The 27628-nt window shown below is 42.4% G+C and overlaps 1 protein-coding gene across 4 annotated transcripts; it reads left to right on the forward strand.

The window, feature by feature from the left end:
• The first annotated feature begins 617 nt into the window (after positions 1–617).
• mtmr3 (myotubularin related protein 3) lies at positions 618–27573 on the forward strand. Of its 4 annotated transcripts, XM_085474576.1 has the most exons (22): positions 634–698; positions 2764–2838; positions 4435–4491; positions 7868–7957; positions 8416–8532; positions 10056–10076; positions 11477–11559; positions 11857–12023; positions 12109–12205; positions 12490–12603; positions 13300–13490; positions 14129–14260; positions 14390–14501; positions 15078–15273; positions 15355–15540; positions 15813–15983; positions 17430–17575; positions 18038–19547; positions 19683–19793; positions 19948–20036; positions 21515–21541; positions 22899–27573. In XM_085474576.1, the coding sequence occupies exons 3-22, from the start codon at positions 4489–4491 to the stop codon at positions 23062–23064; spliced, it is 3729 nt and encodes a 1242-aa protein (XP_085330702.1). In that variant the 5' UTR covers positions 634–698; positions 2764–2838; positions 4435–4488; the 3' UTR covers positions 23065–27573. The 4 variants fall into 4 exon arrangements, with proteins under 4 accessions (XP_085330704.1, XP_085330702.1, XP_085330703.1 ...); XM_085474577.1 differs by lacking the exon at positions 10056–10076; XM_085474578.1 differs by lacking the exons at positions 2764–2838; positions 10056–10076 and having other exon boundaries at positions 618–698.
• The last annotated feature ends 55 nt before the right edge of the window (positions 27574–27628 follow it).

Here is a 27628-nt window from a genome sequence, read left to right on the forward strand (position 1 = left end):
CTCTTTCAGTGAAGGAAACACTTCATTTTTCCTATTCAATTCAGGGTCATTCATGTCCACTGTATTAAGCATACGATGATACTTGGGCAATTGTGGATCTTATAAATATGACAATAAACACCACTGGATTTTCAAAGAAAAGCCAGTCAAACAAAGTAGACTGAATGTTTATTTATTTAGGAAAATGACTCACTATTACATTCATTAATATGAACTTCTAGGAATAAGAATAATGCTTTTGGATTTCTTCAGATTGAATGAATGTCACTGATGACTAAATGTCATTGAGTTCAAACATCTGACTTCTAATTTCATTCACCAATCAGATATATAACTACATATTTTACTTTAGTGTGTAAAATTAGCATATATAATATAGTGTCCCATTTGTTTAATTAGATGTTCTCTATCTGCTTATAAGACGTTTGAAAATCGATGATACTTGAGATCGCCTTTCTACCTAAATACAAAAAAGAAAAAAAAAGTTTTAAAACTGTTGTAATATTAATTTATCAGGCATCCCACTTGCCAGTGTTTACATGACATACCGTGTGGCTGAGCCCCTCCCCTTTTCCAGAGAACCGCTCTGACGCGATGACGTCACTCACACGTAGGGCTCTTTAGACGAGAGAGTTCGCGGCGATGGCGACGACGGCTCGGTGTTGGAAAGGGACGCAGTGAAGCTGGCCTCGGCTCTGGTATGATTCATGTTGGACACGTTGTTTTAATGTTTGGTAATTGCACAAGTTCCGGATGAGTCTTTGTCGTCTAACACCTCAGCACTCGTTTGACTGGTGAGTCCGCCGGTTGTAGTCGTTGCTCGGTGTGTTTTGACAGAGGCCTCCGCTCTGGGGTCCGCCCTCCATCTCATAACAACAAAAACAGTTGCAGAAAGCAGCTTCAGCCTAACCAGCTAGTGCTAGCTAGCAGATCTACGCGCTGCTCTCTGTCACGGCTTTTAATGCCAAACGTCGAGTGTTAAGAGACCGCTGCATAACAGTTCACTGTCTGCCAGCAAATGTTAATTTCCACTGTTTGCATGTAAATAGCTCTTCGACTGAGCGTTAGCTCGCTAGCATTATTTTACGCTGTCGAGTGGTTGTTGATGAACACTGGTTAGCCAACAGTTTACATTACATGGCTGCAGGAAAAACTAGCTAACCGCTATTCAAAAATAAAAAGGAAAAAACGAAAGAGCAGTTACTTGACTTAACAACCTGTTAGTACAAGAAACGTTAGCCATTTTATTTTTTCCCCCTTGCAAACGGCTTTTCGTCAACTAGCAACGTGTTAATGTAACGTTGCAGAGCACTTGCGAGAAGCATTTGTTTTTGGGTTGACCGTAGCTTATTTTTTAGTGGCCAAAACTACCGGTATCTTTACATCGAATACTAACTAGTTGAAATAACATTAACTGGTGATTAATTAAGTCTAGTTTACATTTTATTCACCGTAGTGAAGTAAAAGGTAACGACAAAGTGTTAAAATTGAGCTGGGAAATCCCTTTCCCCAAATACGAAGTTAGCCAAGGCTTTTGCGTTTATACACTGTTTAGCAGCGCTGTTCAGTATGGCTACCGGGCTGTAAACGCAAAGCTCCGCTGTCAAACGTGTTGGTTCATTGTCTCGTTTCTTGTTTTTTCCTTATCATTTCGACGCTATAGTGTCGATAATGTTACCACTTGTGAAAATGACTGGCCTGTCACGGGATAGGAGTAAGGTTAAGGCTCTAAGGGGCTTAGACTTTTCTGTGTGACTGCTGAACTGAGAGCCAGACTGAGCCGTAGCCACGGGTCACGAGCGGGCTGCAGTAAACAGAGCCGTGTGTTGGGCAGATATGCTTTATCAGGTAGCAGCAGCAGTAAAAGTTGGCCTCTACTCTCAGTGAAGTAATGACCTCGTTTGCCTCCTTCACACCTCTCTCAATGACCGGAGATACTTTTGGCAGTACAGCGGGATATTTTGTCTTCTTTCTGTCTCCAGGCTGCTTAAATGTTCCTGAGAAGGTGTGTTGCTCTCCTGAGCTGCCCCTCCACTGACCCTCTTAGATCAAGTTTCAGTCTTTGCAAGCGTAGCTGACCTTTACAACTACTTGTGGGCCTGTTTGCTGAGAGATCCTAACGGGTTGCCTTTTGAAAAGTGATGTTAGAGGATATCGATAACGGAATGTAAGAAAAAGCTCTTTATTGATGGTTTACATGATCTGACCAACAAAGCTGCTGCTGCTTTTACTGTTTTTGATAAGTTGCATTTCTTTTGCTCTTTCAAGGGCAATCTGGGTAGGAACTTGAAAACTTTCAGCGACTGGACAAGTCCTGCAATGTCTTTGGCTCTGCTTGGCCAACCCTTTGGGCAAATTACCAACCATTGTTGGGTAGTTGAACCACAAAGCACAATTCATTGAACACTAACATTTCTGATTTCTTTCACTACCCTTTAAGAACCTCAAAATTTGACTGTATGTTCTTAAATATGTATTGTGCACATAATTGTTAATTTTTTATTTTATTTTTTTGAAGGTGAACATTAGCCGATCAGTTCACGTGCCTGAACCATGTCTTTATGCAAGCTAAACTGTAGGCTCGGAGAACCAGCTGGCTTATTTTCCAGTCTGCAGTACAGTTTTAAGTGGTATCTGAGCTCACATGCAAGCCACTGTGACCACCAGGGCATCTATATTTGCCAGTGAATCAAAAGAGCTTCTGTAGCTTGTGTGTCTCAGTACGGAGAAGCATTTTCTCATTATTCACTTTCATTTCCACAGATTTCCATGTCTTACTTGTGAGAGTTTCCACACAGGATATCAGGTCTGCTTATCATCCATTAGTGATTGTTTGTGGTAAGTCTAAAAATCTATGTTTTCACATTTTGTTCATTTTCTTCAATTTTAACCATGTAAATCCAACCATTGGATTTTCCCCATACTGCCATTTTTCTGACTGCCCAACATATCATAGATCATCGTTTACAGTCTTCCCAATGCCTGGACACATTGCATGGGAAAGGCATTTGTGCATCCAGGTGCTCATGTACAGCCTCAGCGTATTATGAGCCACTCCCTGGATCCTTCCTTTTTCTCTTCTGCTTCTACTACTACTTTTTCTTTTATATGTGTAAACTTAAAAATATGCTCACATGCTTTCTAATGCCAACAGAAACACTTAAAATTTATGTAGAAAATGCTGCTATTCTGTTCATGTCAGCAGAGAAATGAGAGGAAATGAGGTTGGTCAGAGTTGAGACTGATATGCAGCAGAGATCTGGTCTGGAGTCAAACTGGGGATATTGTAGTTTGTGGTTGGCGTCTTAACCCCTCAACCACCCTGGTGTCTGCACAAACATGTATTTACATACAGGATTGGGCCAGCTTCGAGAACAAGGTTTGAAACCTTAAAAGTGGATTTCAGTGTATTTCTAGCACACCCACACCATCAAGAACCAGGGTTGTGTGTGGGCAAAGGTGAGGGTTTCTGGTTTAAATAATTAAATGCATGTTGAACTGAATTTGCGAACCTAATTGTGGATGCATTAACTTCTGGCGAAATGACAGTTTAGTAGTGTCCCTAAATGACAATGAAATTCTTACTAGGGATATTGGCCAACTAGTCAGACCAATTTGCTAATTTGTTTTTCCATAAGTTCTATTTTTTTACAGTGGAGATCCACGATCAGGATTCATAGTGAAATGCTTTGAGAAAGTTGATTAGCCAATTGCTAGTTCATTTGGTTTTGTGCCAGTAGTTCTGACAATCATCTGTGATGCTGACAGGCTGAAGTAAACTCTAGATCAGGGGTCCCCAATCCCAGTCCACGAGGGCTGGTGTCCCTGCAGGTTTTAGATGTGTCCTTGATCCATCACAGCTGATTTAAATGGATAAATTACCTTCTTAACATGTCCTGAAGTTCTCCAGAGGCCTGGTAATGAACGAATCATGTGATTCAGGTGTGTTGACCCAGGGTGAGATCTAAAACCTGCAGGGGCACCGGCCCTCGTGGACTGGGTTTGGGGACCCCTGCCCTAGATGTGTTGAAAGAGATGACTCTGTTCACTCTTATTTGAGGGGGAGGGGGGGGGGGGGGGTTACCTTGCCTGTGTTACTGGTAATATGTACTACTCAGTTTGCAAGTGACAATGCATATCTATGAGAGATTCCTCGATAGTCCATCCCCCGTTTAGACATGTTGCATGCTGCAAGGGCAAAGCATCAGAGAGGAGGCAGATAAATCTGCCAGAATTAAAGCTCTTGGTAGACTATAAAATTGGACACAATTTTAAAGCTTTGTCTCTGTGTAAAACAAAAAATGAGCATGGGTAGGAGGCGTCTTGGGTTTTTTTTCCTTCTTTTAATAAAACTTTTTTTTTTTTTTTTTTTTTTTATTTATTTTTTTTATTTAAAAAAGAAAAAAAATTACTTGTCTCTTTGTTTTTCTACAGACAGATCCAGGCCGGAGTTCCTTGTTGGGTGACCCACACTCCTTGACAGGGGCCATGGTAATGTATTATCATCCCAGGCATGCTTTTGATAATACAGTGGGGCAAAAAAGTATTTAGTCAACCACCGATTGTGCAAGTTCCCCCACTTAAAATGATGACAGAGGTCAGTAATTTGCACCAGAGGTACACTTCAACTGTGAGAGACAGAATGTGAAAAAAAAATCCATGAATTCACATGGTAGGATTTGTAAAGAATTTATTCGTAAATTAGGGTGGAAAATAAGTATTTGGTCACCTCAAACAAGGAAAATCTCTGGCTCTCACAGACCTGTAACGTCTTCTGTAAGAAGCTTTTCTGTCCCCCACTCGTTACCTGTATGAATGGCACCTGTTTGAACTCATCATCTGTATAAAAGACACCTGTCCACAGCTTCAAACAGTCAGACTCCAAACTCCGCCATGGCCAAGACCAAAGAGCTTTCGAAGGACACCAGGAAAAGTATTGTAGACCTGCGCCAGACTGGGAAGAGTGAATCTACAATAGGCAAGCAGCTTGGTGTGAAAAAATCAACTGTGGGAGCAATCATCAGAAAATGGAAGACATACAAGACCACTGATAATCTCCCTCGATCTGGGGCTCCACGCAAGATCTCATCCTGTGGGGTCAAAATGATCATGAGAACGGTGAGCAAAGATCCCAGAACCACACGGGGGGACCTGGTGAATGACCTGCAGAGAGCTGGGACCAAAGTAACAAAGCTCACCATCAGTAACACACTACAACGGCAGGGAATCAAATCCCGCAGTGCCAGACGTGTTCCGCTGCTGAAGCCAGTGCATGTCCAGGCCCGTCTGAAGTTTGCCAGAGAGCACATGGATGATACAGCAGAGGATTGGGAGAATGTCATGTGGTCAGATGAAACCAAAGTAGAACTTTTTGGTATAAACTCAACTCGTCGTGTTTGGAGGAAGAAGAATACTGAGTTGCATCCCAAGAACACCATACCTACTGTGAAGCATGGGGGTGGAAACATCATGCTATGGGGCTGTTTTTCTGCCAAGGGGACAGGACGACTGATCCGTGTTAAGGACAGAATGAATGGGGCCATGTATCGTGAGATTTTGAGCCAAAACCTCCTTCCATCAGTGAGAACTTTGAAGATGAAACGAGGCTGGGTCTTCCAACATGACAATGATCCAAAACACACTGCCCGGGCAACAAAGGAGTGGCTCCGTAAGAAGCATTTGAAAGTCCTGGAGTGGCCTAGCCAGTCTCCAGACCTCAACCCCATAGAAAATCTGTGGCGGGAGTTGAAAGTCCGTGTTGCTCGGCGACAGCCCCAAAACATCACTGCTCTCGAGAAGATCTGCATGGAGGAATGGGCCAAAATACCAGCTACTGTGTGTGCAAACCTGGTAAAGACCTATAGTAAACGTTTGACCTCTGTTATTGCCAACAAAGGTTATGTTACAAAGTATTGAGTTGTATTTTTGTTATTGACCAAATACTTATTTTCCACCCTGATTTATGAATAAATTCTTTACAAATCCTACCATGTGGATTCATAGTTTTTTTTTGTTTTTTTTTTTTTTTTTCACATTCTGTCTCTCACAGTCGAAGTGTACCTCTGGTGCAAATTACTGACCTCTGTCATCATTTTAAGTGGGGGAACTTGCACAATCGGTGGCTGACTAAATACTTTTTTGCCCCACTGTAACTGTTGTGTGGCCTGAGTACTGTCTCTATAATCGGAACTCTCAATTGATTTTTACCCTTAATCAGCACGGTTTACCAGGACGCAGATATTTACGTCAGTGTCAGCAGTATCAAAGGTCCTCCAAGTTTGCCATCTATGCAGGAACACTTTCAGTTTCCACTGCCGAAATGAGTTGTTGCATTGCACTATGACATAACCTCTGGATCTGATGCATTGCCTTTTTTGAACCTGGCTTTTTTTTTTTTTTTTCTTCTGTTCCCATTTTTGGCATGCTGCTATGTTGTGCCTGTCCCTGTCTGGCCTAGGCATGGTGCTCTTCTAGCTGTGGCAACTATTCATATTAGCTCTGCTCGTGTTCAGACAAGATCTCGGAGGAAGTTCTTCCACTGTGTGATATCTATCATCTCTTTCAAACAAACTTGGATTGAAAACTGAGCAAAGACAGACTAAAATCTGTTAATGGCCAAACAAGAATGCTACAGAGTCTGTTACTGTCAGCCCAAGATCATTGTGTGGCTGTATAAGCATAAAATAGTTAGTTTTGACTAGGGCTGCCACAAACTATTATTTGGATAGTCGACTAGTCACCGATTATTTTTGCGATTAGTCGACTAATCAGATCATCATCCATTGGACGTAAAACGTACAGCTTATTGCACCAGCAGCATCTGCTCTAATATAACTATCATTAGCTTACAGCTTTAAGTGTTTAAGGTCTGTGCTAACTAAAAATAAAGACAAGATGATAGTTTATTAAATTTTAATGAAATTTGCAGATTGTTTCGGTGAAGTTTAATAAACTCCTTGCTATCTAAAATATAACAGGACACCAGAGTATATTCTCGAGCATCTCACACTTCTGATAATCAGCTGTCTGCTTGATGTTTATTTAGCTGTGTAAAAACTATAACTTTAATCTCAGCCAAACCGATTTACTCAGGAACAAATAAAATACTAACAAAAAAAGCCAAACAATAACATTGTTAAGTTATCTAAGTGACTTGTATATCATGTTTAACCTGAGTAGCGGGTTTGAAAACAATTTTCCAGGAGTCCAGTGTTCTCACGGCTCTAGTGACCTAGCCCCCGGCTCGCTATCGAGCTAGTGGGTAACAGACGTCTCCGAAAACGTCGGAGCGCTTTTGAAAATATGTGGTGTCCTGACAAACTGAGCAGATATTTGAGGTTTACACAGCTACATTCTCGCCTGAAAATATGTTAAACGTTTATTTTGTGACCCAGAAAGAATAATAAGAGTAATATTAAAACTAACTAGCTGCCGCCATTGTTGGAAACTGAGCTGGGCTGCGCTATGAATTCTGGGACACAGCTTCTTCTTCTTCGGGGTTTAACGGCAGCTGGCATCCTTGTACATGCAGTGCTGCCATCTTCTGTTTCAGTCCGTTATTACACTCTTAAATCCTACTACTTATTCCTGCGTCTTTTGGGATCTTACAAAGCTTCAAACGACGCGTCGACTATTAAATTAGTCGTCGACGATTTTGATAGTCGACGTAATCGTGACTAGTCGACTAATCGTGGCAGCCCTAGTTTTGACCACAGCCACTACATTACAAAAATATACTGCATGCATCTTCCAAACAGATTAGAAAGTAGTCAGACAAAAAAGGAATGTGTGTGTGTGAAGAGGAATGTCATAGTTAAAGTTGTTAGTACTAGTTAACTAGAAACATTAACAGACTATTGCACTGTAGGAGGAGGAGGGGCAGCAGAGCTTGGAGTGTATCCAGGCCAATCAGATCTTCCCCAAGAAGTCCCCCGTCCTGGAGGAGGAAAACATGCAGGTAAGAAAACCACTGCAACTAGCTGCTTGTTTTGTGCAGTATGAGGGCGAAAACAAACTCGGTGACAGTTGTGTAAATCTTTCCTAATCAGTTACACAACCTTGATGACATGTGGGACTTTTGCTTGCTTCTGCTTACCCTTTATGCTCAAGAGTTTGTGTTGAGGATTGAAGTGTTTCTTCAGAACACTTCAATAAACTTTTACCACCTCTTCAGAAACTCATTGTTGCCTAGTTGGACACTCTGACTCTTTCTGGTTACTTATTTTTCTTTTTGTTTGAGTCAGCTGGATTCTGGCTCTCTCTCTCTTTTTTTTTTTTTTTTTTTTTTTTTTTTTTTAAATGGGCAAAATATTGACACAACTTTCAAGTTGTCATATGACTCATGACTTTTCCCACTATATTTGTCTGTGTAGCTCTGCCATTTATTTGAAATGTTTTCTCTCCTGCTGTTGTCAGGTGCCCTTTCCTGAGCTGCACGGGGAGTTCACAGAATATGTGGGGAGAGCAGAGGATGCCATTATTGCAATGTCCAACTACCGCTTACACATAAAGTTCAAAAAGTCAGTTGTCAATGTAAGTATCTCTAAGTGACAAGTGCGCTTCAGTGTTGTAGCTTCAGAGAAAAAAAAAACTTTCACGTGGCACAAAATCGCTGCAAAATGAACCACATTGTCTCCATTGGAGGCTGTATCAGTATGTGTGTATTTTGTGAATGGACAGAGCACTGTGGTGACCAGGCCATTCAAAGCTGCTCTCCACTGGCAGCGGTGCCATGTGACTCTTCATCACCTCTCTTTCTACACTCGTCTGCTCGCTTTGGCTTCTCTCTGGAACTTGCCGTTGCCATGGATGCAGTTGGCCCACAGGTTCCTGCATAACAGCCAGGGCCTTTCTTTCCATCCTTTTTCACTATGTTAGAGACAAGCTTTGTTAACAAAGTATGGTCTTCATTTACCATCACACTGGCCTTGTATGGATCTTTTACTTTTTCTTTTTTCAGAAAAAGATGATTTATTAGAGCCTAAAGTTACACAGGACCCTTTACACTATCAGTGGTAGTCACCCTGTCATGACTAGTCTGTGAATTTCATTGGCTTTTCATGGTTTCTCATCATATTGCAGCTAGCCTCTTGCTTGCCTTAAAGACCTAAACTCACCAGGGTCTTGGTGCCTGCTGGCCACCTTTACCTCGTATTACCAGCCTGTTAAAGCCCAGTGGTCCTGGACTTTTAGTTTAAACTGTTTTCTATGTTGTGTAGTATTTAAAAAGTTATCACTTTTTTGTTTTTAATTTTTGTTTCCGTTGTTTATCTTAGTTGAGTATCTGCCATCATTTGATAAAGCTAATCGGCTAGTGACGTACAACCACAAGACAGTTTTGCAATGTTCAATCATGTGCTACAGAAGTTTTTTGTTGTTTCACTTCCGCCTCAATGAAAATGTTTAATCATCTATAGAGAAGTTTATTTGCTCATTGTTTTAGTGTTGAAATGTTTTTATTTCATTTGTCATTTCAACTCTCATTAAAAGACCAAACGCACAAAGAATCTCATCAACAAGTAATATCTTTCTGAAAAGTTGAAAGTGTGTGTGTGGCTTTTTTTTTCTTCTTATTTCCAAGTCATACAAGCTGTAGTTATTCAGTAAATGACGGTATGAATACACCAGTTTTAGTCTCAAAGACAACTTATCCAAATAACTGGAACATTTATTTATTTTGGTGTATTTACTACAGTTTGTGCATCCATCAGTGTTTCCTGTTGACCTCAGGAACCCTCTGGTTCATGCCTTACACAGTGCCTCCCTGTGCCCATGTCACACAGCCAGCATTTTCCTCACACATATTTGGATGTGTTGCATCACATGGCAAATCTGCCGGAGCTCACAAATCAGGGGTGGGATGTGCTGCAAGAGAGCGAGAGGTTGTTAACAAGCAGCCCAGGAATTTTCATGGTGGCTAGATTAGGGTTGCAGATTAGAAAGTGGAAATTAAGTTGTGACAGCAAGATGCATGAATGTGTGGAATGTGCGGTGACGCCAGCCTCACACAAATCGACATGCATCGCTTACATTAGTATTCTCTTTGTTTTGCATAGAGTTGTTGTTGTGAGATGTCAGTAAGTACCCGGAAGAGCTGCATGGTGTGGTTAAACTGTACAGTTTTGTGTGTATCTGCCTGTTAACAAGCTGGCCTCAGACTAGAAAACTGCTTGTTAGTTTTGCACAAGGTGCTGGATTAAACTAGAAATGACAAAAAATGCATATGGGGGGAAATCTATCCTCACAGCATTTAGGTTGCCAACCTCTAAATCAGGGGTGGGCAACTCCAGGCCTCGAGGGCCGGTGTCCCTGCAGGTTTTAGATGTGTCCTTGAACCAACACAGCTGATTTAAATGGCTAAATTAGCTCCTGCAGTTCTCCAGAGGCCTGGAAACGAACTAATCATGTGATTCAGGTGTGTTGACCCAAGGTGAGATCTAAAACCTGCAGGACACCGGCCCTCGAGGCCTGGAATTGCCCACCCCTGCTCTAAATACTACAATAAAATCTCCACATGGCTGTGACTCTGCCACTGTGCATATGTCTGGAGAGCTTGACGTGCTGATGATCATGCATGACTCCAGACTCTGTGAACATTAACTTTTTATCCCACAGAGCTACTGAAATATTATCTAATTAACAAAGCTTAGTCAAAGGCAGCATAGGTATTTCCCTGCAGTATTTAAAGTATGCTGTTAAGTCATAAGCACAAGCCGGTTCTGTACTTTGCTATGTGCCGGGGAGAGGGGAAAAATGGCTTTGTGCCAAAGGGAAATGCAGATACAACTGTAAGATCTAGGATGATTGCTTTTTTTCTTTCTCCTTGCAAATGGGGAACCAAAAGGAAAGTTAAGAGGATTATGTGCTGTCTGTTTGGAAAGTCTTTCAAGTTTTCCACATCTTGTGTGGACTCATCCTAAGATTTTTTTTTATTTTTATTTTTTATATATTTATGGTGGTGGGATTATATAAATAGTTTTCCCATCAAAATTTTAATAAACACTGATTTATTCTGACTCTTCAGCACTCTTAAGCAATGGCCTCAGTTGTTCCTAGGTGTGCTGTGTCGGTTTTGAAGGATTTGAGTAAAACTGAAATAAGATTTGAAAGAGTCTGAATTTTCTGACAGCAGTCTATATTTGCAGAGCAGAATGGGATGTGATTTTATGATGATGTGATTAAAATGTACTTCAACAAATAACCTTTTAACGTTGAATTTTTAGCACTGTGTCTGATGGTTTAGTTTTTATTTATACTTTAAACTGCTCTTGCACATCAGCACACTGTGTTGTTGGCATGAAGCCACTATCCAGCCACCACTAATTTGCTTAAAGGATTGCTCGAGTCTGCCACACTACCTGTACTGACTGCATGGGTTTGAGATTTTTTTTTTTTTTTTTTTTTTTTTTTTAAGGCTATACACTAGTGTTGCAGTGTATAAGTGATGTGACGGTTCCTTGTTTTCCCCCCTCTTCAGGTTCCTCTTCAGCTCATTGAGTGTGTGGAGTGTAGAGAGATGTTCCAGCTTCATGTCACCTGTAAGGATTGTAAAGTCATCAGGTATGACCATTGAAGCTTCCTGTCTTTGTCTAGATGAGAAACTTTGAGTCATATCACTTCCGTATGTTTGTAGTAATCACTGCAGTATCAAAAAAAGACATTAGGTGATTAGTGTGAGCCTGCTTTGTATGACAAAATGACAGTAAACGGGTTTGAAATGTTCTCTTGAAAACTGAGGATAACATTTAAGATAAAATTTGTACTATTAGTAAAGATTAATATTTATTTTTGTTTTTGAGTACTAGACTCCTGCATTTGGTTCTTTTTGAAAGATCACATTTTAAATTTTATCCCCAGATGTCAGATCTCCACCTTTGAGCAGTGCCAGGAATGGTTGAAACGTCTGAACACAGCAGTGAGGCCTCCGTCTCGCTTGGAAGACCTCTTTGCCTTTGCCTTCCACGCCTGGTGCATGGAGGTGTACGCAGGAGAGAAAGAGCAGCATGGCGAGCTGTGCAGACCAGGTACCCTTTTAATTGCTCGCTTGTCTTTACAGAAACTTACCCAAACCTGTATTTTGCTTATCGGACATCTCTGCTGTCACTGTAGGTGAACATGTGACCTCATGGTTCAAGAATGAGGTGGAGAGGATGGGCTTTGACACTCAAAATGCTTGGAGGATATCTGATATCAACAGCAAGTTCAGGTAGATGCGGCTTTCTTTCAGGATACTGCTTCCGTGTTGATTTCAGAATTGCAGCTAGAAGATGGATTCCATCCTTTGCTTTCATTGGCAAACAGCACAAGTCAGTATGTGTTAAACAGTGGGTGGTTGTGTTATTGTACTCCATGAGTGCTGAACCCTGGACAGATAAGGGGCTGGCCCAGGATTAGGTGTCTGCAGACAGAGACTTTTGTTGAGCCATCACAATCCTTTGGTGTTCCCTCTCCTTGTTTAACTTTGCTCTTTGTGCCCTTCTGCACTGCCAGGCTTTGCCCCAGCTATCCTCAGCAACTCCTAGTGCCAGCCTGGATTACTGACAAAGAGCTAGAAAATGTGGCAGCCTTCCGCTCCTGGAAGAGGTTTCCTGCTGTAGTTTACAGGTTTGTGTTTTAAAGCAGCTATTAAAAGCAGACACTTGGCCTGTTTATCATTATAGAGGTAAAAAGCTTCCTTATGCAGCGGAAACGAAGCAATTGTTGGATAAAATCTTGACTGTTCTATATCAGTGCCACAAACCCTCCTAGCTTCTGATTTTTTTATTTTTTTTATTTTTATTTTTTTTTTGTGTTTAGAGTGTGCTACCCGACCAAAAGCACTGACGTCACCAATTTTGGAAGTGCTTCAAGCATTTTTTGGCTCTTTTTGTTTAATAATGCTTGGCACTGTTTGGGCAACTTCATGCTTGAGCCAATCAGAAGTGAAGACTTCGTATGCCTGTTTTGTGCATCACAGAACATAAAATTTCAGTTTTTTACTATTTTAGTATATTAAATTGCATAAACTGGCATTTCTGAAGCTTTGTGCCTAAGAAAAACTAAAAGGTCTACCTCATACATGTGACATACTGAGTTGTGGTAATGAAGTTCTATTTTTAATATACTTGTGCGTTCTAAGTCTTTGGAAATCTAAGAAAAGTTAAAAGTAGTATAAAATGCTGTGAAAGGGAATAAATTGTCGTCGTCTTCTGTAGGATTTGTACTGGTATTACTATCATTAAATTGAGTACTTCCATTAAATAAACTCTACCTTGGCCAGACATTACCAGTCTAACTTCTCCTCACTTGCCCTTCACATAGGCATACAACTACTGGGGCTGTAATTGCCCGCTGTGGCCAGCCAGAGGTCAGCTGGTGGGGCTGGAGGAACGCTGATGATGAGCACCTGGTTCAGTCTATTGCTAAGGCCTGTGCCGTGGACAGCAGCTCCCAAAAACATGTTCCCAACGGTAGCTACACCAATAGCTCAGACCTGCCTGACACTGATTTTGGTAAGAGCTCTCACTCAGACACTTTTATACTGCCCACTCAGAGTAGGATATGTTAATATTCTGCTTTATTTGGCAGCAGAGGTTGTCAGAGCTGAAATGTTTCCCCTTCTTTCTCAAAGTCTGTTCACCTGCTTGCTATTGTTTTGAAAGCAGAACCCATATGTTTGAAATTTGGGTCCCTGTGTTGCATCATACTAGAAACTACTGTTACATCATGTTAGCCCAGCATTCATTCATAACACTCCTCACTGCTGCAGCGTTATGCTGGCTCTCTTTAGTTCAGTGTAAACAAGCAAAGCTATCACAAGGAGGGGCCTTAGTGGTGCAGTGAGATCTGTGTAAAATGGCCTTCAGTCAGCCTCACTGACATGCCGTGTACGCCCACAGACAAATGCATGCTTCCAGCTGAACATACACCTACCACTGCACATTTTCTTGAAGTGTTGCCGTCTTTATGAATTTGCAGCAGACACTGTTGACTTGTCTGATTTGTTGGTGCTTGTCTGAAGCTGCAAACTACAGTAAACTTCTGTTAAAGACATGTTTGATGTGCCTGAAAGAATCTCACTTATGCCCCCAGAAGGTGCTTTATACAACCTGAGCTGTAACTCTTTTGTTTTTGTGTGTGTGCCTGTCAGAATCCTCCATGACCAACAGCTCAGAGGTGGAGACACTGGCCAGCCAACCTCAGAAGTTACTGATCTTAGATGCCAGGTCCTATGCAGCTGCTGTAGCTAACAGGGCCAAAGGTGGAGGCTGTGAATGCCCAGGTAAGTCCCGTCTGTTTGGTCCCAAGTCGCATACAGAATTGGGTCAGTGTGTCTTCGATTTAGCAGCTCAGTTTGGCTTAAAGACATCAATTTTTACTTATAGTAAGTGTTACTTTCATCTTATTTCAGAATACTATCCCAACTGCGAGGTGGTTTTCATGGGAATGGCTAACATCCACTCCATTCGCAAGAGTTTCCAGTCTCTACGATTCCTCTGCACTCAGATGCCTGACCCAGCCAAGTATGTGTTTGTAAATATGCCTCCAGCAGTACACCCAGATTTCCCAAGTCAAGATTTTATGACACAACGCTAACGCTAAACTATTAAAACTCAAAACCCCCAACAACCTTTAGTAGTAGCTGGATGTAACTAGCAATCATAGCCGTTTTGACTTGGGCCTTACAGCTGCGCCTGATACTGAGAACTTGGCCCAAACCCTCTTTCCCTTTGCACTGCCATATTCAACACTGCAGTGATGTGTAGCTGAATTGTCAGCTTTAAGTGTTTGTGTGGAGTTTTTTTTTTTTTTTTTTTTTTTTTTTTTCCTCCCCCCTTATAAACCGTGTGTGTGTGAACCATGAGATGGTAATTCGTGTGTATCTCTATTGATCTAGAAAACACAGTTGCGGTTAGATTTATAAACTATGTAATGTGAAAGAATCATAATTTATGTGGGTCAGGGTGTATGTATGTGTCCTACTAGTCTCATAACATGGTGTTGTTGGACTTTTTTTTTTTTTTTTTTGTTAAGATTATATTCATTTCAGCACTTCAGCTTTAAACTGGGCACTATAGGCTTTTGCTGTCTGTTTGCAGCTGGCTTTCTGCACTTGAGGGCACAAAGTGGTTGCAACACCTGTCCCTGCTACTGAAGGCAGCTCTGCTGGTGGTCAACGCTGTGAACAGAGACCACAGGCCTGTTCTTGTGCACTGCTCTGATGGCTGGGACCGCACACCACAGATTGTTGCTTTGTCCAAGCTACTGCTGGACCCTTACTACCGCACTATTGAGGTATGGATGGAGATGACAATGTTGTTGTATGCAAATAAAATGTGAAAATGATAAAAGCATTTATCGGATTATCTCATGCAGGGCTTCCAGGTTTTGGTGGAGACAGAATGGCTGGACTTCGGCCACAAGTTTGCTGACCGATGTGGCCATGGAGAAAATTCAGAGGACCTGAATGAGCGCTGCCCTGTTTTCTTGCAGTGGCTGGACTGTGTTCACCAACTGCAGAGGCAGTTTCCATGCTCATTTGAGTTCAATGAAGCCTTCCTGGTGTGTACATTCAATGTTGTGTGGTTTTTTTTTTTTTTTTTGTTTTTTTTTTTTTTTTTTTTAAACAACAGAATCCAAAATCAAAAATGAGCAATATATCTACAGACATAATGGTGTCTGATTAAAGTGTAGTTACATTGAGGTTCCAGATGTGAGAGATTGATATGCATTTACCTTCATGGTGCGCTAAAATGTAATATGAGGAACTTTTTATCCATGCTTTTGTTATACTTGATAATTTGTATACAAGTGTTTGTGTCACATTTGTGCAGGTGAAACTGGTGCAACACACCTACTCCTGCCTCTTCGGTACTTTCCTGTGTAACAGCGGCAAGGACAGGGAGGATCGTCACGTTCAGGAGAGGACCTGCTCGGTCTGGTCACTCCTGAGGCCAGCCAACCGCTCTCTGAGGAACATGCTCTACTCCTCACACTCCGAAATTGTACGTCAACACTTTTAACCATTCAGTCCTGCTAAAAGGAAGCAAAGATACTCGTGTCTTTTGTCTTTTCTGACTTAAACATTTAATGTTTAAACTTAAAGACAACTGGGCCTGTACCTAGCTATTGGACAGAATTGATCGGCTCCCAGCTCAGAAAGCTGGATGGGGATGTCAGTGACAGAATGTCACTATATTCAGTTGTTAGTTACTACACTGCGTCAGCAGCAGTTCACTAGTTCAGAGGTATTACACAGTGAAGCCGACAGCTTTTCTCTTGCCATGTTTACATAAATGTAAAAGTTGCATAGACTTACTTGACCAAAGTGAAAAGCTCAGACAGCAATACTTCTACTGTGAGCTTCGCTGACTGTCTCACACTCATTATGCTGTCATTAACCTATCAGCTCTACTCAACACGTGGTGTTAGTGCACCTACTTACACTTACTAAGAGTGAGGACAAGGAATAGAAACTAGTGTCTGACGGCATTATGTAGCGGCCTGATTGCGTGCTCTGATATGAGAAAAGTATAAATAAAGTGAATAACATAACTGCATTTCAGTTATATTTTAGTAAAGCAGTTCCTTAAAACCCTTATTACTGATCTAACTGCATCAGTAATTTTGATCCACTTTTTGTCCTTCCTGTCATATGGAGTGCAGCTAGCAGTGCTCCAATGATGCTCTGTCTCAGACATACCTCAGCTTTTCTTGTTGTTGCGTACACTACAGAACAAAGACGTGTGGAATTACTGTAGAGATATAGTGAACTTTGAAACTTAGGTGTCTGGATTGTTCATGAGTGGAAAGTCCGTCAGATCGATTCCTGCAGTTAAATGAAAGATTTCCTAAAGCTCATTCAAAGGTTTTCTGCTTTCAACAAAACTGACTAGAAGTGAACAGGATACAATATAAAAGGAAGCTTTTAAAGAGATCGTCCTGTTTGAAACTGTCAAATCTAACTATCTCAGAATCAAGCTCTGTGCTTCTTGCCATTGCATACAGCATGTCTTCACATGCTGCTTTTTCTTCTTTTTATTTTTATTTTTTTTATTTTTTTATTTTTTAAGGAACCCAAGAGTGCTGTAAATTTTTGTACATAACAATTGGCAATAAATCTAAAATACTGTGAAATACCAGTGCTTTTGACACCCTTCTGAGAATTGCATTTTTGTGGTTACTACTTTTGCATTTGTTTTGTGTGGGTGGAGACGGGCAGACATAAATATTGTCCTCTTGGTATGAAAAGAAACAACATTCTTGGAACAAGTTTAGTTTAGATGTTCTTGACAAATCTTATAAAACTTTAATCATCCCAGATTTAGGCACTTCTTGTTCGTTCATTCATTTATTCTATTCCACTCCTTTCTAAAGATTTGCATTCAGATAACCTTTGTCATCGTCATGTCTGATTATATCTTGAGTTAAGTTTGCAGCTCTTGTTTCAGGTTCTCCATCCAGTGTGTCATGTACGGAATTTGATGCTGTGGACGGCCGTCTATCTGCCCAGCTCCTCCCCTACCACTCCTTCCGATGATTCCTGCGCTCCCTACCCAGTGCCCGGTGCCAACCCGGAAGATGCACCCCTGGGCAGGTGAGCCTGGCGCGTTGGCACCCGACCCCTTCCCACTCTTCTCCCTATCGTGTAAGATAAAACGCAAGCCACAGACTTCCCACAGCCAGAGGGGGGCCGGCTTTTCCACTCTGCTGGTCACATGCTCTGCTTAGATGCAGTCTATGCTCGTGTCACGACAGTCAAAACATCTTGGAAGTGCAACAGGAAGTAGTCTTTAAGGCTATCATTAAAGCGCTTCAGGTGGTCGATAGGACTAGAAGTGCTGTGAATGCCCGTTCATTTACATAGTTTGTGAATTAAAGAGATGGTCTTTGCTGAAATGTCTGTTTTGATGAGACAGACATGTGAGTGATTTGTTAGGCAAACATTTTATACTTGTTTGCAGTTTCTCATTAAATTATAGGCTGTCAAGCATACTAGGCTATTGTTATGTAATGAAATGCCGCTTGTTTGTAATTATTTTTCTCCTTTCCTGTTAAGGCGAACAAAGACGCGCTCCTTTGACAACTTGCCTAGTGCGTGTGAGCTGGGAAGCTCACTGGCTCCCAACCGTCGCTCCAGCGACCCAAGCCTGAATGAGAAGTGGCAGGACCACCGGCGGTCTCTGGAGCTCAATGTGGCAGTGGGGCCTGAAGGAGGGGAGAACCAGGATGAGGTGCAGCCATATCATGACAGACTGGGCTCTGAGATGGATCACAGCAAGCAGCAATCCCAGGGCTCAAATACTGAACGTAGAGAAGAGTCTTCTGTGAACCCAGCAGAAGATGCAGCGGAGGAGGCAGAGCTCTCTGTGGCAGTGGGTGTGGCTGAGGGACAAATGGTGAACATCCTTCAGGAAGCCACAAAGGAGGAAGCAGGATGCGACGTGCCAAGAGAGGACCATGCTGATACTACTCAGGTTTTTAATGCTGTAGACCAGGAGGTGGATGGACATGTAGAGCAGCATCAGATGGTGGATGTCAGTGAGACTGTCATGAAGAGAGACATGTTCGCTAATGGTCAGCTCCCAGAAAATGGTGAGATGAAGGCTCAGGAGAACGGTGACTCTTTTTCTGTGCCCACACAGAAGGAAGAGGAACAGGATCAACAGGAAGCCAATGCATCTCAGAGAACTGAGGACTTGGTGACGGAGAATGTAGAGGAATCTTCTGTACAAGAAGAACTTGCGCATGTACCGAAGGAGTGTAGCACAGGTGAGCCAGAAGAGCCTGCAGCTCATAGAACTATAAATAGTGACTTAATGTATAGGTCACCTGAAAAACAAGGCTTAGATGAGAGAAGCTGCCCTGACTCTGAATCTGACCACAGTGTCCCTGAGTCAGTGGAGTTGGTAGATAAAAGGACCTCCTTGATGGAAAGCTCCACAGAGACTTTAACTGAAGAGGTCTGTGGCAGGGTGGAGCTCCCTGTGCAGCCACCTGTTGGTTTAAACCATCACCTCATGAGTGATGGCAGGAGCCCAGTTCCCTCTTCCAAGAAAGAGAAGGGGCTGGAGACTAGTGAGCATGGCTTGATCAGAACTTTAAGCGAGGGCAGCAAGCGGCCCTCTGTCAGTGCCTTTCAGTCAGTTCGTGCTGACCTTAGCAGGGATGGACTTTGTAATGGGGACAACTCCGAAGGGGAGCCAAGTGGAGCACCTTACTGGGCCAAAGGGAATGTGGAGAGGGCCCCTTTGAGCCGTCAGGTATCCGTAGCAAGCTGCAACTCTCTGATCCTCCACCCACGAGGCAGCTGCTCTCAGCACCGCTGGTGTCATGCCTTGCTAGGCCGGGTCACCATGAGCCCTGAGCAGCCAACTCGCAGCCATCTGGATGACGATGGGCTGACGCTGCACAATGATGCTATCCAGCAAAGACTGAGGCAGATTGAAGCGGGGCACCAGATGGAGGTGGAGACTCTGAAGAAGCAAGTCCAGGAGCTCTGGAGCCGCCTGGAGAGTCAACAGCACATTATCTCCCACCGGATCAACGGAGACATTGGAGATGAAGTGGTAAGCCACTGAAAGTTAACTGACCCTCTGATCTGTTTACAACTTGTAAATGGAAGCGATCCACTTCAGACTGCCCTGCTTACCATTGCCAGTTAAAGTGAACCTTACTGTGATCATCTGTCTCCCTCCATTCAGACCTCAATGACGGACTCTGAGTACAACTTGGACCCAAACTGTTTGTCGCGCTGCAGCACAGAGCTCTTCTCTGAGGCCAGCTGGGAGCAGGTGGACAAGCAGGACACGGAGGTGAGCAGCTGCAGCCATATAAAGACCCTCGTCAGGGAGGGATGGCACAAGGCTCACAAAGCGGTCTTTTAGCAGCATTTATGCAATGCAGAAGAACCTGGATGAGCTGCTCGGTATATGGAAACTGAACTGATACTTTCCCCAAACATTGCAGGTCACCCGCTGGTACCCTGATCATTTGGCAGCCCAGTGTTATGGCTGTGAAAGCAGGTTCTGGCTTGCTACCAGGAAACATCACTGCAGGTGAGAACAGCTTTGTTTTTGCAGAATCTCAGGCCTTCACTCTCAGTTATCACAAATCAATTCTTTCTCTCCTGTTGAGGCCTTTGCTGTTTAGCTCACTCCTCTTCGGGTCAGATGAGCTTCTTGTATGTAGGTTCAGCTGAGGCTGTTCATGCTTGGTACCTGAAGATGAACTTGAGAATCTTTGTCAACCCGTTTGTGACAAGGTTTACTTCCTCTCTATGGACCAAAGCTTAATCTGTTTGCGTTGAAAGCCAAAATAAGAGTTTCTCACTTCATGCATTTTTCTCAAAATATACATGTCTGTGTCCCTGCACAGACATGTATGGATGATAAACATGATGTAATCTGTGACTGCTCAAAATATTTCAAGGACACACTAAGCAGTACTCTGAACTGGTATAATGTTGGCAGCTATTAATCAGCTATGTCTACTATTAATAAAGCAAAGGGTTTTGTTTTGTGAATTAAAGACTTGTATAGGAGAAATCTGTCTTATACACTTCCTGCCTTGTTTATTTGGATGTTTCCTGGTTCCCTGCCGCTGGGGCAGCCAGTCTTATTTCCAGCATCCACATAAAATGCAACAGGTACCACTTAAATGGGCACCATCATTAAACCCTCTAAATAAGGTAATGAATCAGAATAACAGATGGCGTACTTGAATACTGTAGTGTGGGTCTTTCAAAGGAATACCATGTGCCCCTGTTGACATGATTCCCAACTATTCTAAATGCAGCCAATTAAGTGACCCAGATTTGCCTTTTTGATCCAAGTGTTACTCTCTAATGTATGAAATCTTTAGAAAGTCTTTAAGCATGCCCTTTATGCAAATGTAAGAAGTCTGTTGTACTGTGTGGAAGTAGCCTTCCAAAGAAAGTGTCCTGCACGCTCTCTACACCTGCTGTGGATGAACAGTCAGGATAGTTGCACGATTTAAGGCTTTTGGTCCCAGTATCATGTCTTTCATTCAGGAGAGGAAAGTTATTTTTAAAATTTGAGGACCTAATTTGCATTTCATTTGCCAATGAAATGAGGCGCCACTCTCTGGTTGTCTGTACTATGTCAATCTATAAACAAGAGCCAGGGAGCCAAGTAAACTGTTGATTGGTTGTTTAATTTATTGTAGACGCCCTTTGTTTTGCACTGATGTGTCCACACAAAACTGGGTGGTCAGGTTGATAATCATGTGGTGAATTAGCTCGTGGACACTTCCTCCTGGTGTCATCACTTCCTTTTATACTGCTGACTGCTCTGTATTTCCCTTTTTGTCAGTGGATCACATAAGTCACTCAGGAGAACTTTGAGGTTGAATCTTAGGATGTTTAGTTGTAAATGTAATTTGTGTGAATCCTGTGAATGCAACTTAAACACAACACATCTCCATCAGGACTTTTTTTTTTTTTTTTTTAAGTGTTATGTTTTTCTCTGCGGTTCAGCAGTACTTATCCATTTTCTGCCCCTCTCCTCCTCTACAGTGGCAGGGAGCCTGTTCAGGAGGTCTGGTGAGATCCGGCTCCCCTGTCCCACCCACCCTCCAGCCTTTTCAACCCAGCATCCTTCAGTTTCCTCCTCATCCTAACCCAATCCCACCTCACCCTTTCCCTTACTCACCTGCTGCATTTGAATCCCCTCATTCTGTTTTGGCAATCAGCAAGTTCTCAGGGAAACCTCTTCATTTCTGAGATGGGTTGATTTGTGTGTGTCCTCCAGCAGTAGCAGTGTGTTTTCATACAGCAGTTTTGAATTGGCTGTGACAGTGAGCATGGTGCTGTCACTCGATCAGAGGCTGCCCGTTTCATTGGAAAATTTGTAAATCTTTACTAAATTGATCCCTCAGCCTCGACCATCCTAGTATAGCATCACATCGGCACCCTGCCCCCGACTCACCCACAACATTAGGGTTGTAACGATTCTCCAAATCCACCGTGGCACATCTGGAAACCATGGACGTTTGTTACTGCAGATTCTGTCTCTGAACCGTTACACCCCTACACGGCACACACCCTGGCAGCATGCTGCCCCTAACCAACCCTGCATCCCACTTCCCAGCAGCACAGCATGGTGTAAGACACCTCTCAAGCCACTTGGTGGTGCAAAAGGGTAAAGAGTTGGAAGAAAAACAATCTAATTCACTTTCTGCTCTGTGTGGTTACAAGCAATTGAAAGGGAGCGCTGTGTGTGTGAGCATGGCCTTACATCAGAATTAGAGCATGGGTGTTTGAAATCTTCAGTGTGACCTGTCTGTCAAGTGATCACAGCAGTGTTTTGAGTTGAATAATCAACATGTTCTGTTTGGAGCACCTCTGCTAAGCGGCATGTAGTGAACATCACAGCAGAGCTGCACTGTAAACTGGATGGGTGGAGTCTGCCCACAACTCTCAAATCATGTTTAAAATAAAAGTTTATCATGCGTCACACATGGTTGAATCATAGATCAACGTCACTTCACCAGGTGTGGGGTTATTTTTATTTTCTTTTTTTTAAATAAGTAGCACCTAAGTCCTGTTTTTAAAATCAGTGTTTAGTATTTCCCTGTGTGGACCTCCTAGATAAGTGAATGTTTGTAGTTTAACATAAACTTGATCCAGATAAGCTAGCCCACACGCCAACTTGATATTTTTTCTTAATTTATTTCTTCCCCTGAAAGCTTTTTTTTTTTTTTTTTAATTATTATTATTATTATTTTTTTTTTTTTTTTTTTTTTTAAACAAAAAACCCAACTCCTCACATCAGTCCAGTTTAAGTAAACTGTTTTAAATGGGGTGTTATTTTCTAAGAATCTACCACAGGGACGCATGGTAACTTGAGGTGTAAAGAACGTGAGAGTCCCCCAAATAACATCTCCGTGTTCCTTGGCAGGAATTGCGGTAACGTGTTCTGTGCCAGCTGTTGCGACCAGAGGATCCCAGTGCCAAGCCAGCAGCTGTTTGAGCCCAGTCGTGTCTGTAAGACCTGCTACAGCAATCTCCAGCATGGCTCAGCTACCCTGGAGCTGGAGAAGCCCATTACAGCCAGCTCCAACTGAGGTCCAGAGGACCAGGACAGACGGGAGTCGGGCTGAGCTGCAAGTCGCTGATGCGGAAGCACTGCTGAAGAGCACAGGAGCTAAAGAATGTCCCACCAACTTTGTGAGTGCTGCTGCACTTTGAGTGTGAGTGTATGTGTGAAAGAGAAGCTGAGTGGCATGTTGGTGAGATGGGACTGCGCACAAAGGAATGAAACTGGACATCCTGGTGCCTTGGACCAGGCAGGCAGAGGACATTGTCTCACTGTATTTGCTGAAGTCTCCTGGAGGACTTTGGTCTGTGAAAGATTCTCCTGAAGATCCTGAAAAAAAATCATAAAGGTTTCTCATCTCCTAGCCTGGAGCATGGACTCATCTCTGCAGGGTGTTCTGACATCCTGGCAATCACGAGACTGTCCCTCAGCAAGCCAATGTCTCAGTGAAAGATTAAAGGAACAATTCATCCAGATCACCAGAGGAGATGGTAGTCATATTCCCTCACTTCCTATGGTACCAACAATCCAGCAAAATTTATTATGATTCGACTTTATCTGAGATTTCTGCTGCCAATTAGTCTGCAGGTCATGTTATCAGTTCAGCATATTTTTGTGTAACTTGTTAATGCTGTAAGGTTGGGCTGTTTTTACCAGAAAACTTGGTTACATATTCAAACAGTCCAAAATGAAACCTAAACACTTTTATATCTGAATACATGTAACAAGCAAATTTGAGAAGCCTGATCCAGTGTGAGATTCATCCCCCAATCAAACGACCAACTTTGCAATGCTACACTTGCAGGTATGATTTCCACATTAAAATAAGACTGATCTGACTGAGAGGCACATACCCATTGAACCTGTTACACTTTAGAATTGTCCTAAAAGTGCAGGAAACTAGGTTTTAAAATTACTAATACTTCCGGCTATGTAGCTCAGAATCTCGTTTAAAAATGCTGCTTTCTGATGGTAATGACTTGATAACATGACCGCAGACTGATCAGTTAGTAATAAACTGCATGAAGTCCTCTGTGGAAAAACTGACTTCATGCTTTTCAGACATTGGTTGATCATCAGCTAAAGTGACTGAAGTGATAGTATCCTATTTAAAGATGGGTCACTTAAATATTGATGTTCCCCACTGCTCAAGAACCTCTGTAAGCAGGTGATATTTACCATACATGCATTTGTATTGTCACCATCAACTAGTAATGGCACACTTGGGAATATTTGTTCCTCTCTACCATTGTGTGCAAGAGCTCAGTACATTTGAAAACCCCATTCCTCCCTCTCCTGGACTGGGAATGCTGAAGTGCATCATATTCCAAATTAAACCAGAGTGCCTAAGAAGCTTGTTTAGGCTCCACATATTCAGACTTGTTGAGAGTGAGGCAAGTTTTGCCATTTTGACTTTGTAAGAGTGCTGTGAGGATGCTTGCATACACTCAGTCACATGTTCAGTCTAAAGGAGAGCTTGTCTGAAAAGTGTGTAAAACAGTGAAGTGTATCTCTTAAAGAAACTGGCCGCAGCCTTTGTTTGCAGTGTCATTACTCTGGATAACTGGGTGAATTGAGCCTTTAACTTTCTGTGGGCCGAGTCTCAACTGTGCTTGCTTTGTTTGGGTGAGCTTTTAAGCAGCTTTTCAGAAGAGACGCACAAATGTGGTGGCAAACAAGTGATGTACAAATCAAAAAGCCCTTGATGCTTTGTGAACATCACATTTAGTTATGGTTGAGATTCAGTCCAGAGTACAGAAAGGAGGCTGGACTCCTGGAGTTTGTGAATTTGTAAAATTCTGTGCTGTTCACATATTTAAATGCACTTTTTTCTTTTTTTTCCCTTTCTAATTGCTTTTTTAAAATTTTTTCAGTAGTTTGGCATCCTTATCCTGATCACGGTGAGGATGGTGAATCATTTTGTGTTTGAAGCCCCCGTGTAGACAAGTCATGCAGCAAGTTAGTGAGAGGAAAAGGCTTGTGGCTATTTGGTCTTTTAACAGCTCGTGCTGCGCTGCTCCTCCATACCAACAGACTGTTTATTACTCGTGTGCAGGGAGCACTCACTGTGAGACTCTGCTGATTTCAGGCTTTGGCTTTTTGTTTCAAAGCATTAACATCACACAGGTTTGGCCGATAGACCTGCATCAATACCGACGTTTTTTCAGTTTGTCTGTCGTGGACAAACTGAAGCACACGACGGTGCGGCCAACTGCTGCCAAAAGATCCAGTTTTGTTTTACCCAGCAGGCACTGGGACGGAACAACCTGTTTTGTTTTGTTTTTCTTCTCCCCTCAGTCCTCTGGTACTAATCAGACGGGTGTAAAGCTCACAACAAGACATCTTTTTATCTATGTATATATATATTTTTTTTTTCTTCAGGTGGCTGTCAGCCACTACGAAACAAATTCCACTTTGTCTAAATCGGAGGAGCACAGCAGCAGTAGAAAGGGCTTTCTGCATTTCCCAGGTCTGTAACGCCACATGAAATCTGTCAAAGCATCGCTGAGACGCCTGCTCATCCTCACACCCATTCACAAACTACTTGTGCACACACAGACACAACTTTTGTACAGTAAATGAGAGGAATAATATATTCAGATACCTACATAGCATTTAAGAAAATGTATAGAATCTTTGAATAGTGGCACTTAATTAGTCACCAAAGTTTTTTCTTTTCTTTTTGAAATTGCATAAAATACCTATATTTTGCAATCTGTTTAAGGCAGTTTGTTTTGTTTTTATGAATAAATGGAGAAGCAGGGTGACCTGATTTGATGCTGTAATGGTTCTCTCTCCTCCCCCTACTTGGATTTTATTTATTGATATTTGTATTGTTGACTTGCTGTTAAAACTCCAGTTAACTCAGTTTTTGCCACAGGATAATCAGAAACGCAGACTGAGCGGTGGTTCTGAACTTTGGCTACAGCATCCCGTCAGAATATTTTGTGTTGGCCAATCACAGCATGTGTGGATGTAAAGATTTCAGCATTATGAGGGGGTGAGCAGTCAAAGGTAGCCAACGAGATGTCTATGCACTGAGTGAACAGTGGTCCAAAACAAGCAGCCTGAACCCAAAATGAAGCCCTGCCCCCTTTAAAGCTCTCATACATTTATACCATTCACACCCATCTACAAACACTACCTCTACTTGCATCCACACTTGTTCATGTAGACACACATACATTCACATACTGAGCTTCTAGTTGCTGAGTGACTCTTGCTTTTCAGATTTCCAGCGCGAATGGGTTGTTGTTGTGTTGCAAATCTTTTTGTAAACCCCTCCCCTGATTACTGTTCAGCTGGAACATTTAAAGGTACAGCACAGAAGCGTAGACGAGGTTGATAATCTTTGTTCAAACTGCCAATCTCTATTCCCCATGATCCAGCTCGCTGTGTCAGATGGCTGCTGTAGATATAAACACAGCAAGTTTTGGACTAAGGGAGGAAACGCAGACATTTAACTGTGATTGACAACCTGATGCTACTTAATTATCCTAAAACTGTTTGACTGAGCCCATTCCTGTCACTTCCTGTTGGATTTGTGCATGATGCTGAGTTGAGATTGTTGCCATCTGGTGGTGGAGCTGCTGTTTTAGGTGGTCAAAACAACCGGCTTAAAGTGTGTGCTTTTTAATGTCGACCTCCTGTGGAAGTGTGTTTAATTCGACAGCCTGACCTTTAGTCTTTCAAAGAGAACTGAAATATATTATTTTGGCCCTCTCGCGAAAGATGAGTCAATTCCACAAACTACATCTGATGGCAACAAAATGGAGCAATTGTGTCCAAATAGACTATTTATTATTTTAAGACTCCACACTCCCTCGTGAAGCCAAAGCGTTTTGACCTTCCCCACATTGACGACCAGCAGCGTGAGTTCCCTTTTTCGAGTTTCACCACAGTCACAGGGACGTCTTGTTAAACAATCCATGAATGTGAATGGTCTCACGGGAGAGGAAAGGCTGTTTATTTGCACATGACATTAAGTAAACACTGCCACAGGGTGCATCTGAGTAAAGTGAGACTGAAAGTGTGCTTTTCAGTATTGCAACAGCATGCTGGAGTTATAGACAGATCTGTGTGTGGGAGGGGCTGGTAATGTGGGCTTCAGTTAACGTTGCTGTGTCCCCACCCCCAGTATGCATATGTTGGGGTTTTGTTTTTTCCACTCACGCTGACTTGCTTTTAGAGGCATCACTGCAATGGCCCAGTAGTCACATGAGGTGTGAGTGTATAAATGCATCAAGCATTTCAAGCATTAGTGTGACTGAGTGTCTCTTTGGTGGAGCCTGGTGCCAAGCAGTTTTTATTACGGGTCTCTCACAAAGGGATCACTCGTGCTTTTTCTTCTTCCTCTCTCACCCCCTCTGTTAAGCACTTTGAACCTTCTCATGTCTGTCGAGTGTATGGCTGTACATAGCAAATTCCTGTAACAACAAGTGCTCCTTGTTCAGTCTGAATATTTTGTTCTGTTTTGGATTTCCTTTTAAAGAGAATTACATTGTTGTAGAATTAAAGAAATAAACTAGAAGATGAATCTGTTGTGACTGTTTGCTTGCTAGGTGATACCTGCTTTCACTGACACAACTTGC

Source organism: Copadichromis virginalis, linkage group LG12 (genome assembly GCF_057382275.1).
Source record: "Copadichromis virginalis isolate Kocher_CV1m ecotype Utaka linkage group LG12, C_Virginalis_male_GT1.1, whole genome shotgun sequence".
In the NCBI taxonomy this organism is placed as follows: Eukaryota; Metazoa; Chordata; class Actinopteri; order Cichliformes; family Cichlidae; genus Copadichromis; species Copadichromis virginalis.

Bases quoted from the DNA above. Each gene is read 5' to 3' on its own strand.
- mtmr3 (XM_085474576.1), top strand. The intron at 14,261-14,389 runs GTAAGTCCCGTC...ATCTTATTTCAG, and splicing joins TGGAGGCTGTGAATGCCCAG to AATACTATCCCAACTGCGAG. The intron at 21,542-22,898 runs GTGAGATCCGGC...GTTCCTTGGCAG, and splicing joins GAGCCTGTTCAGGAGGTCTG to GAATTGCGGTAACGTGTTCT.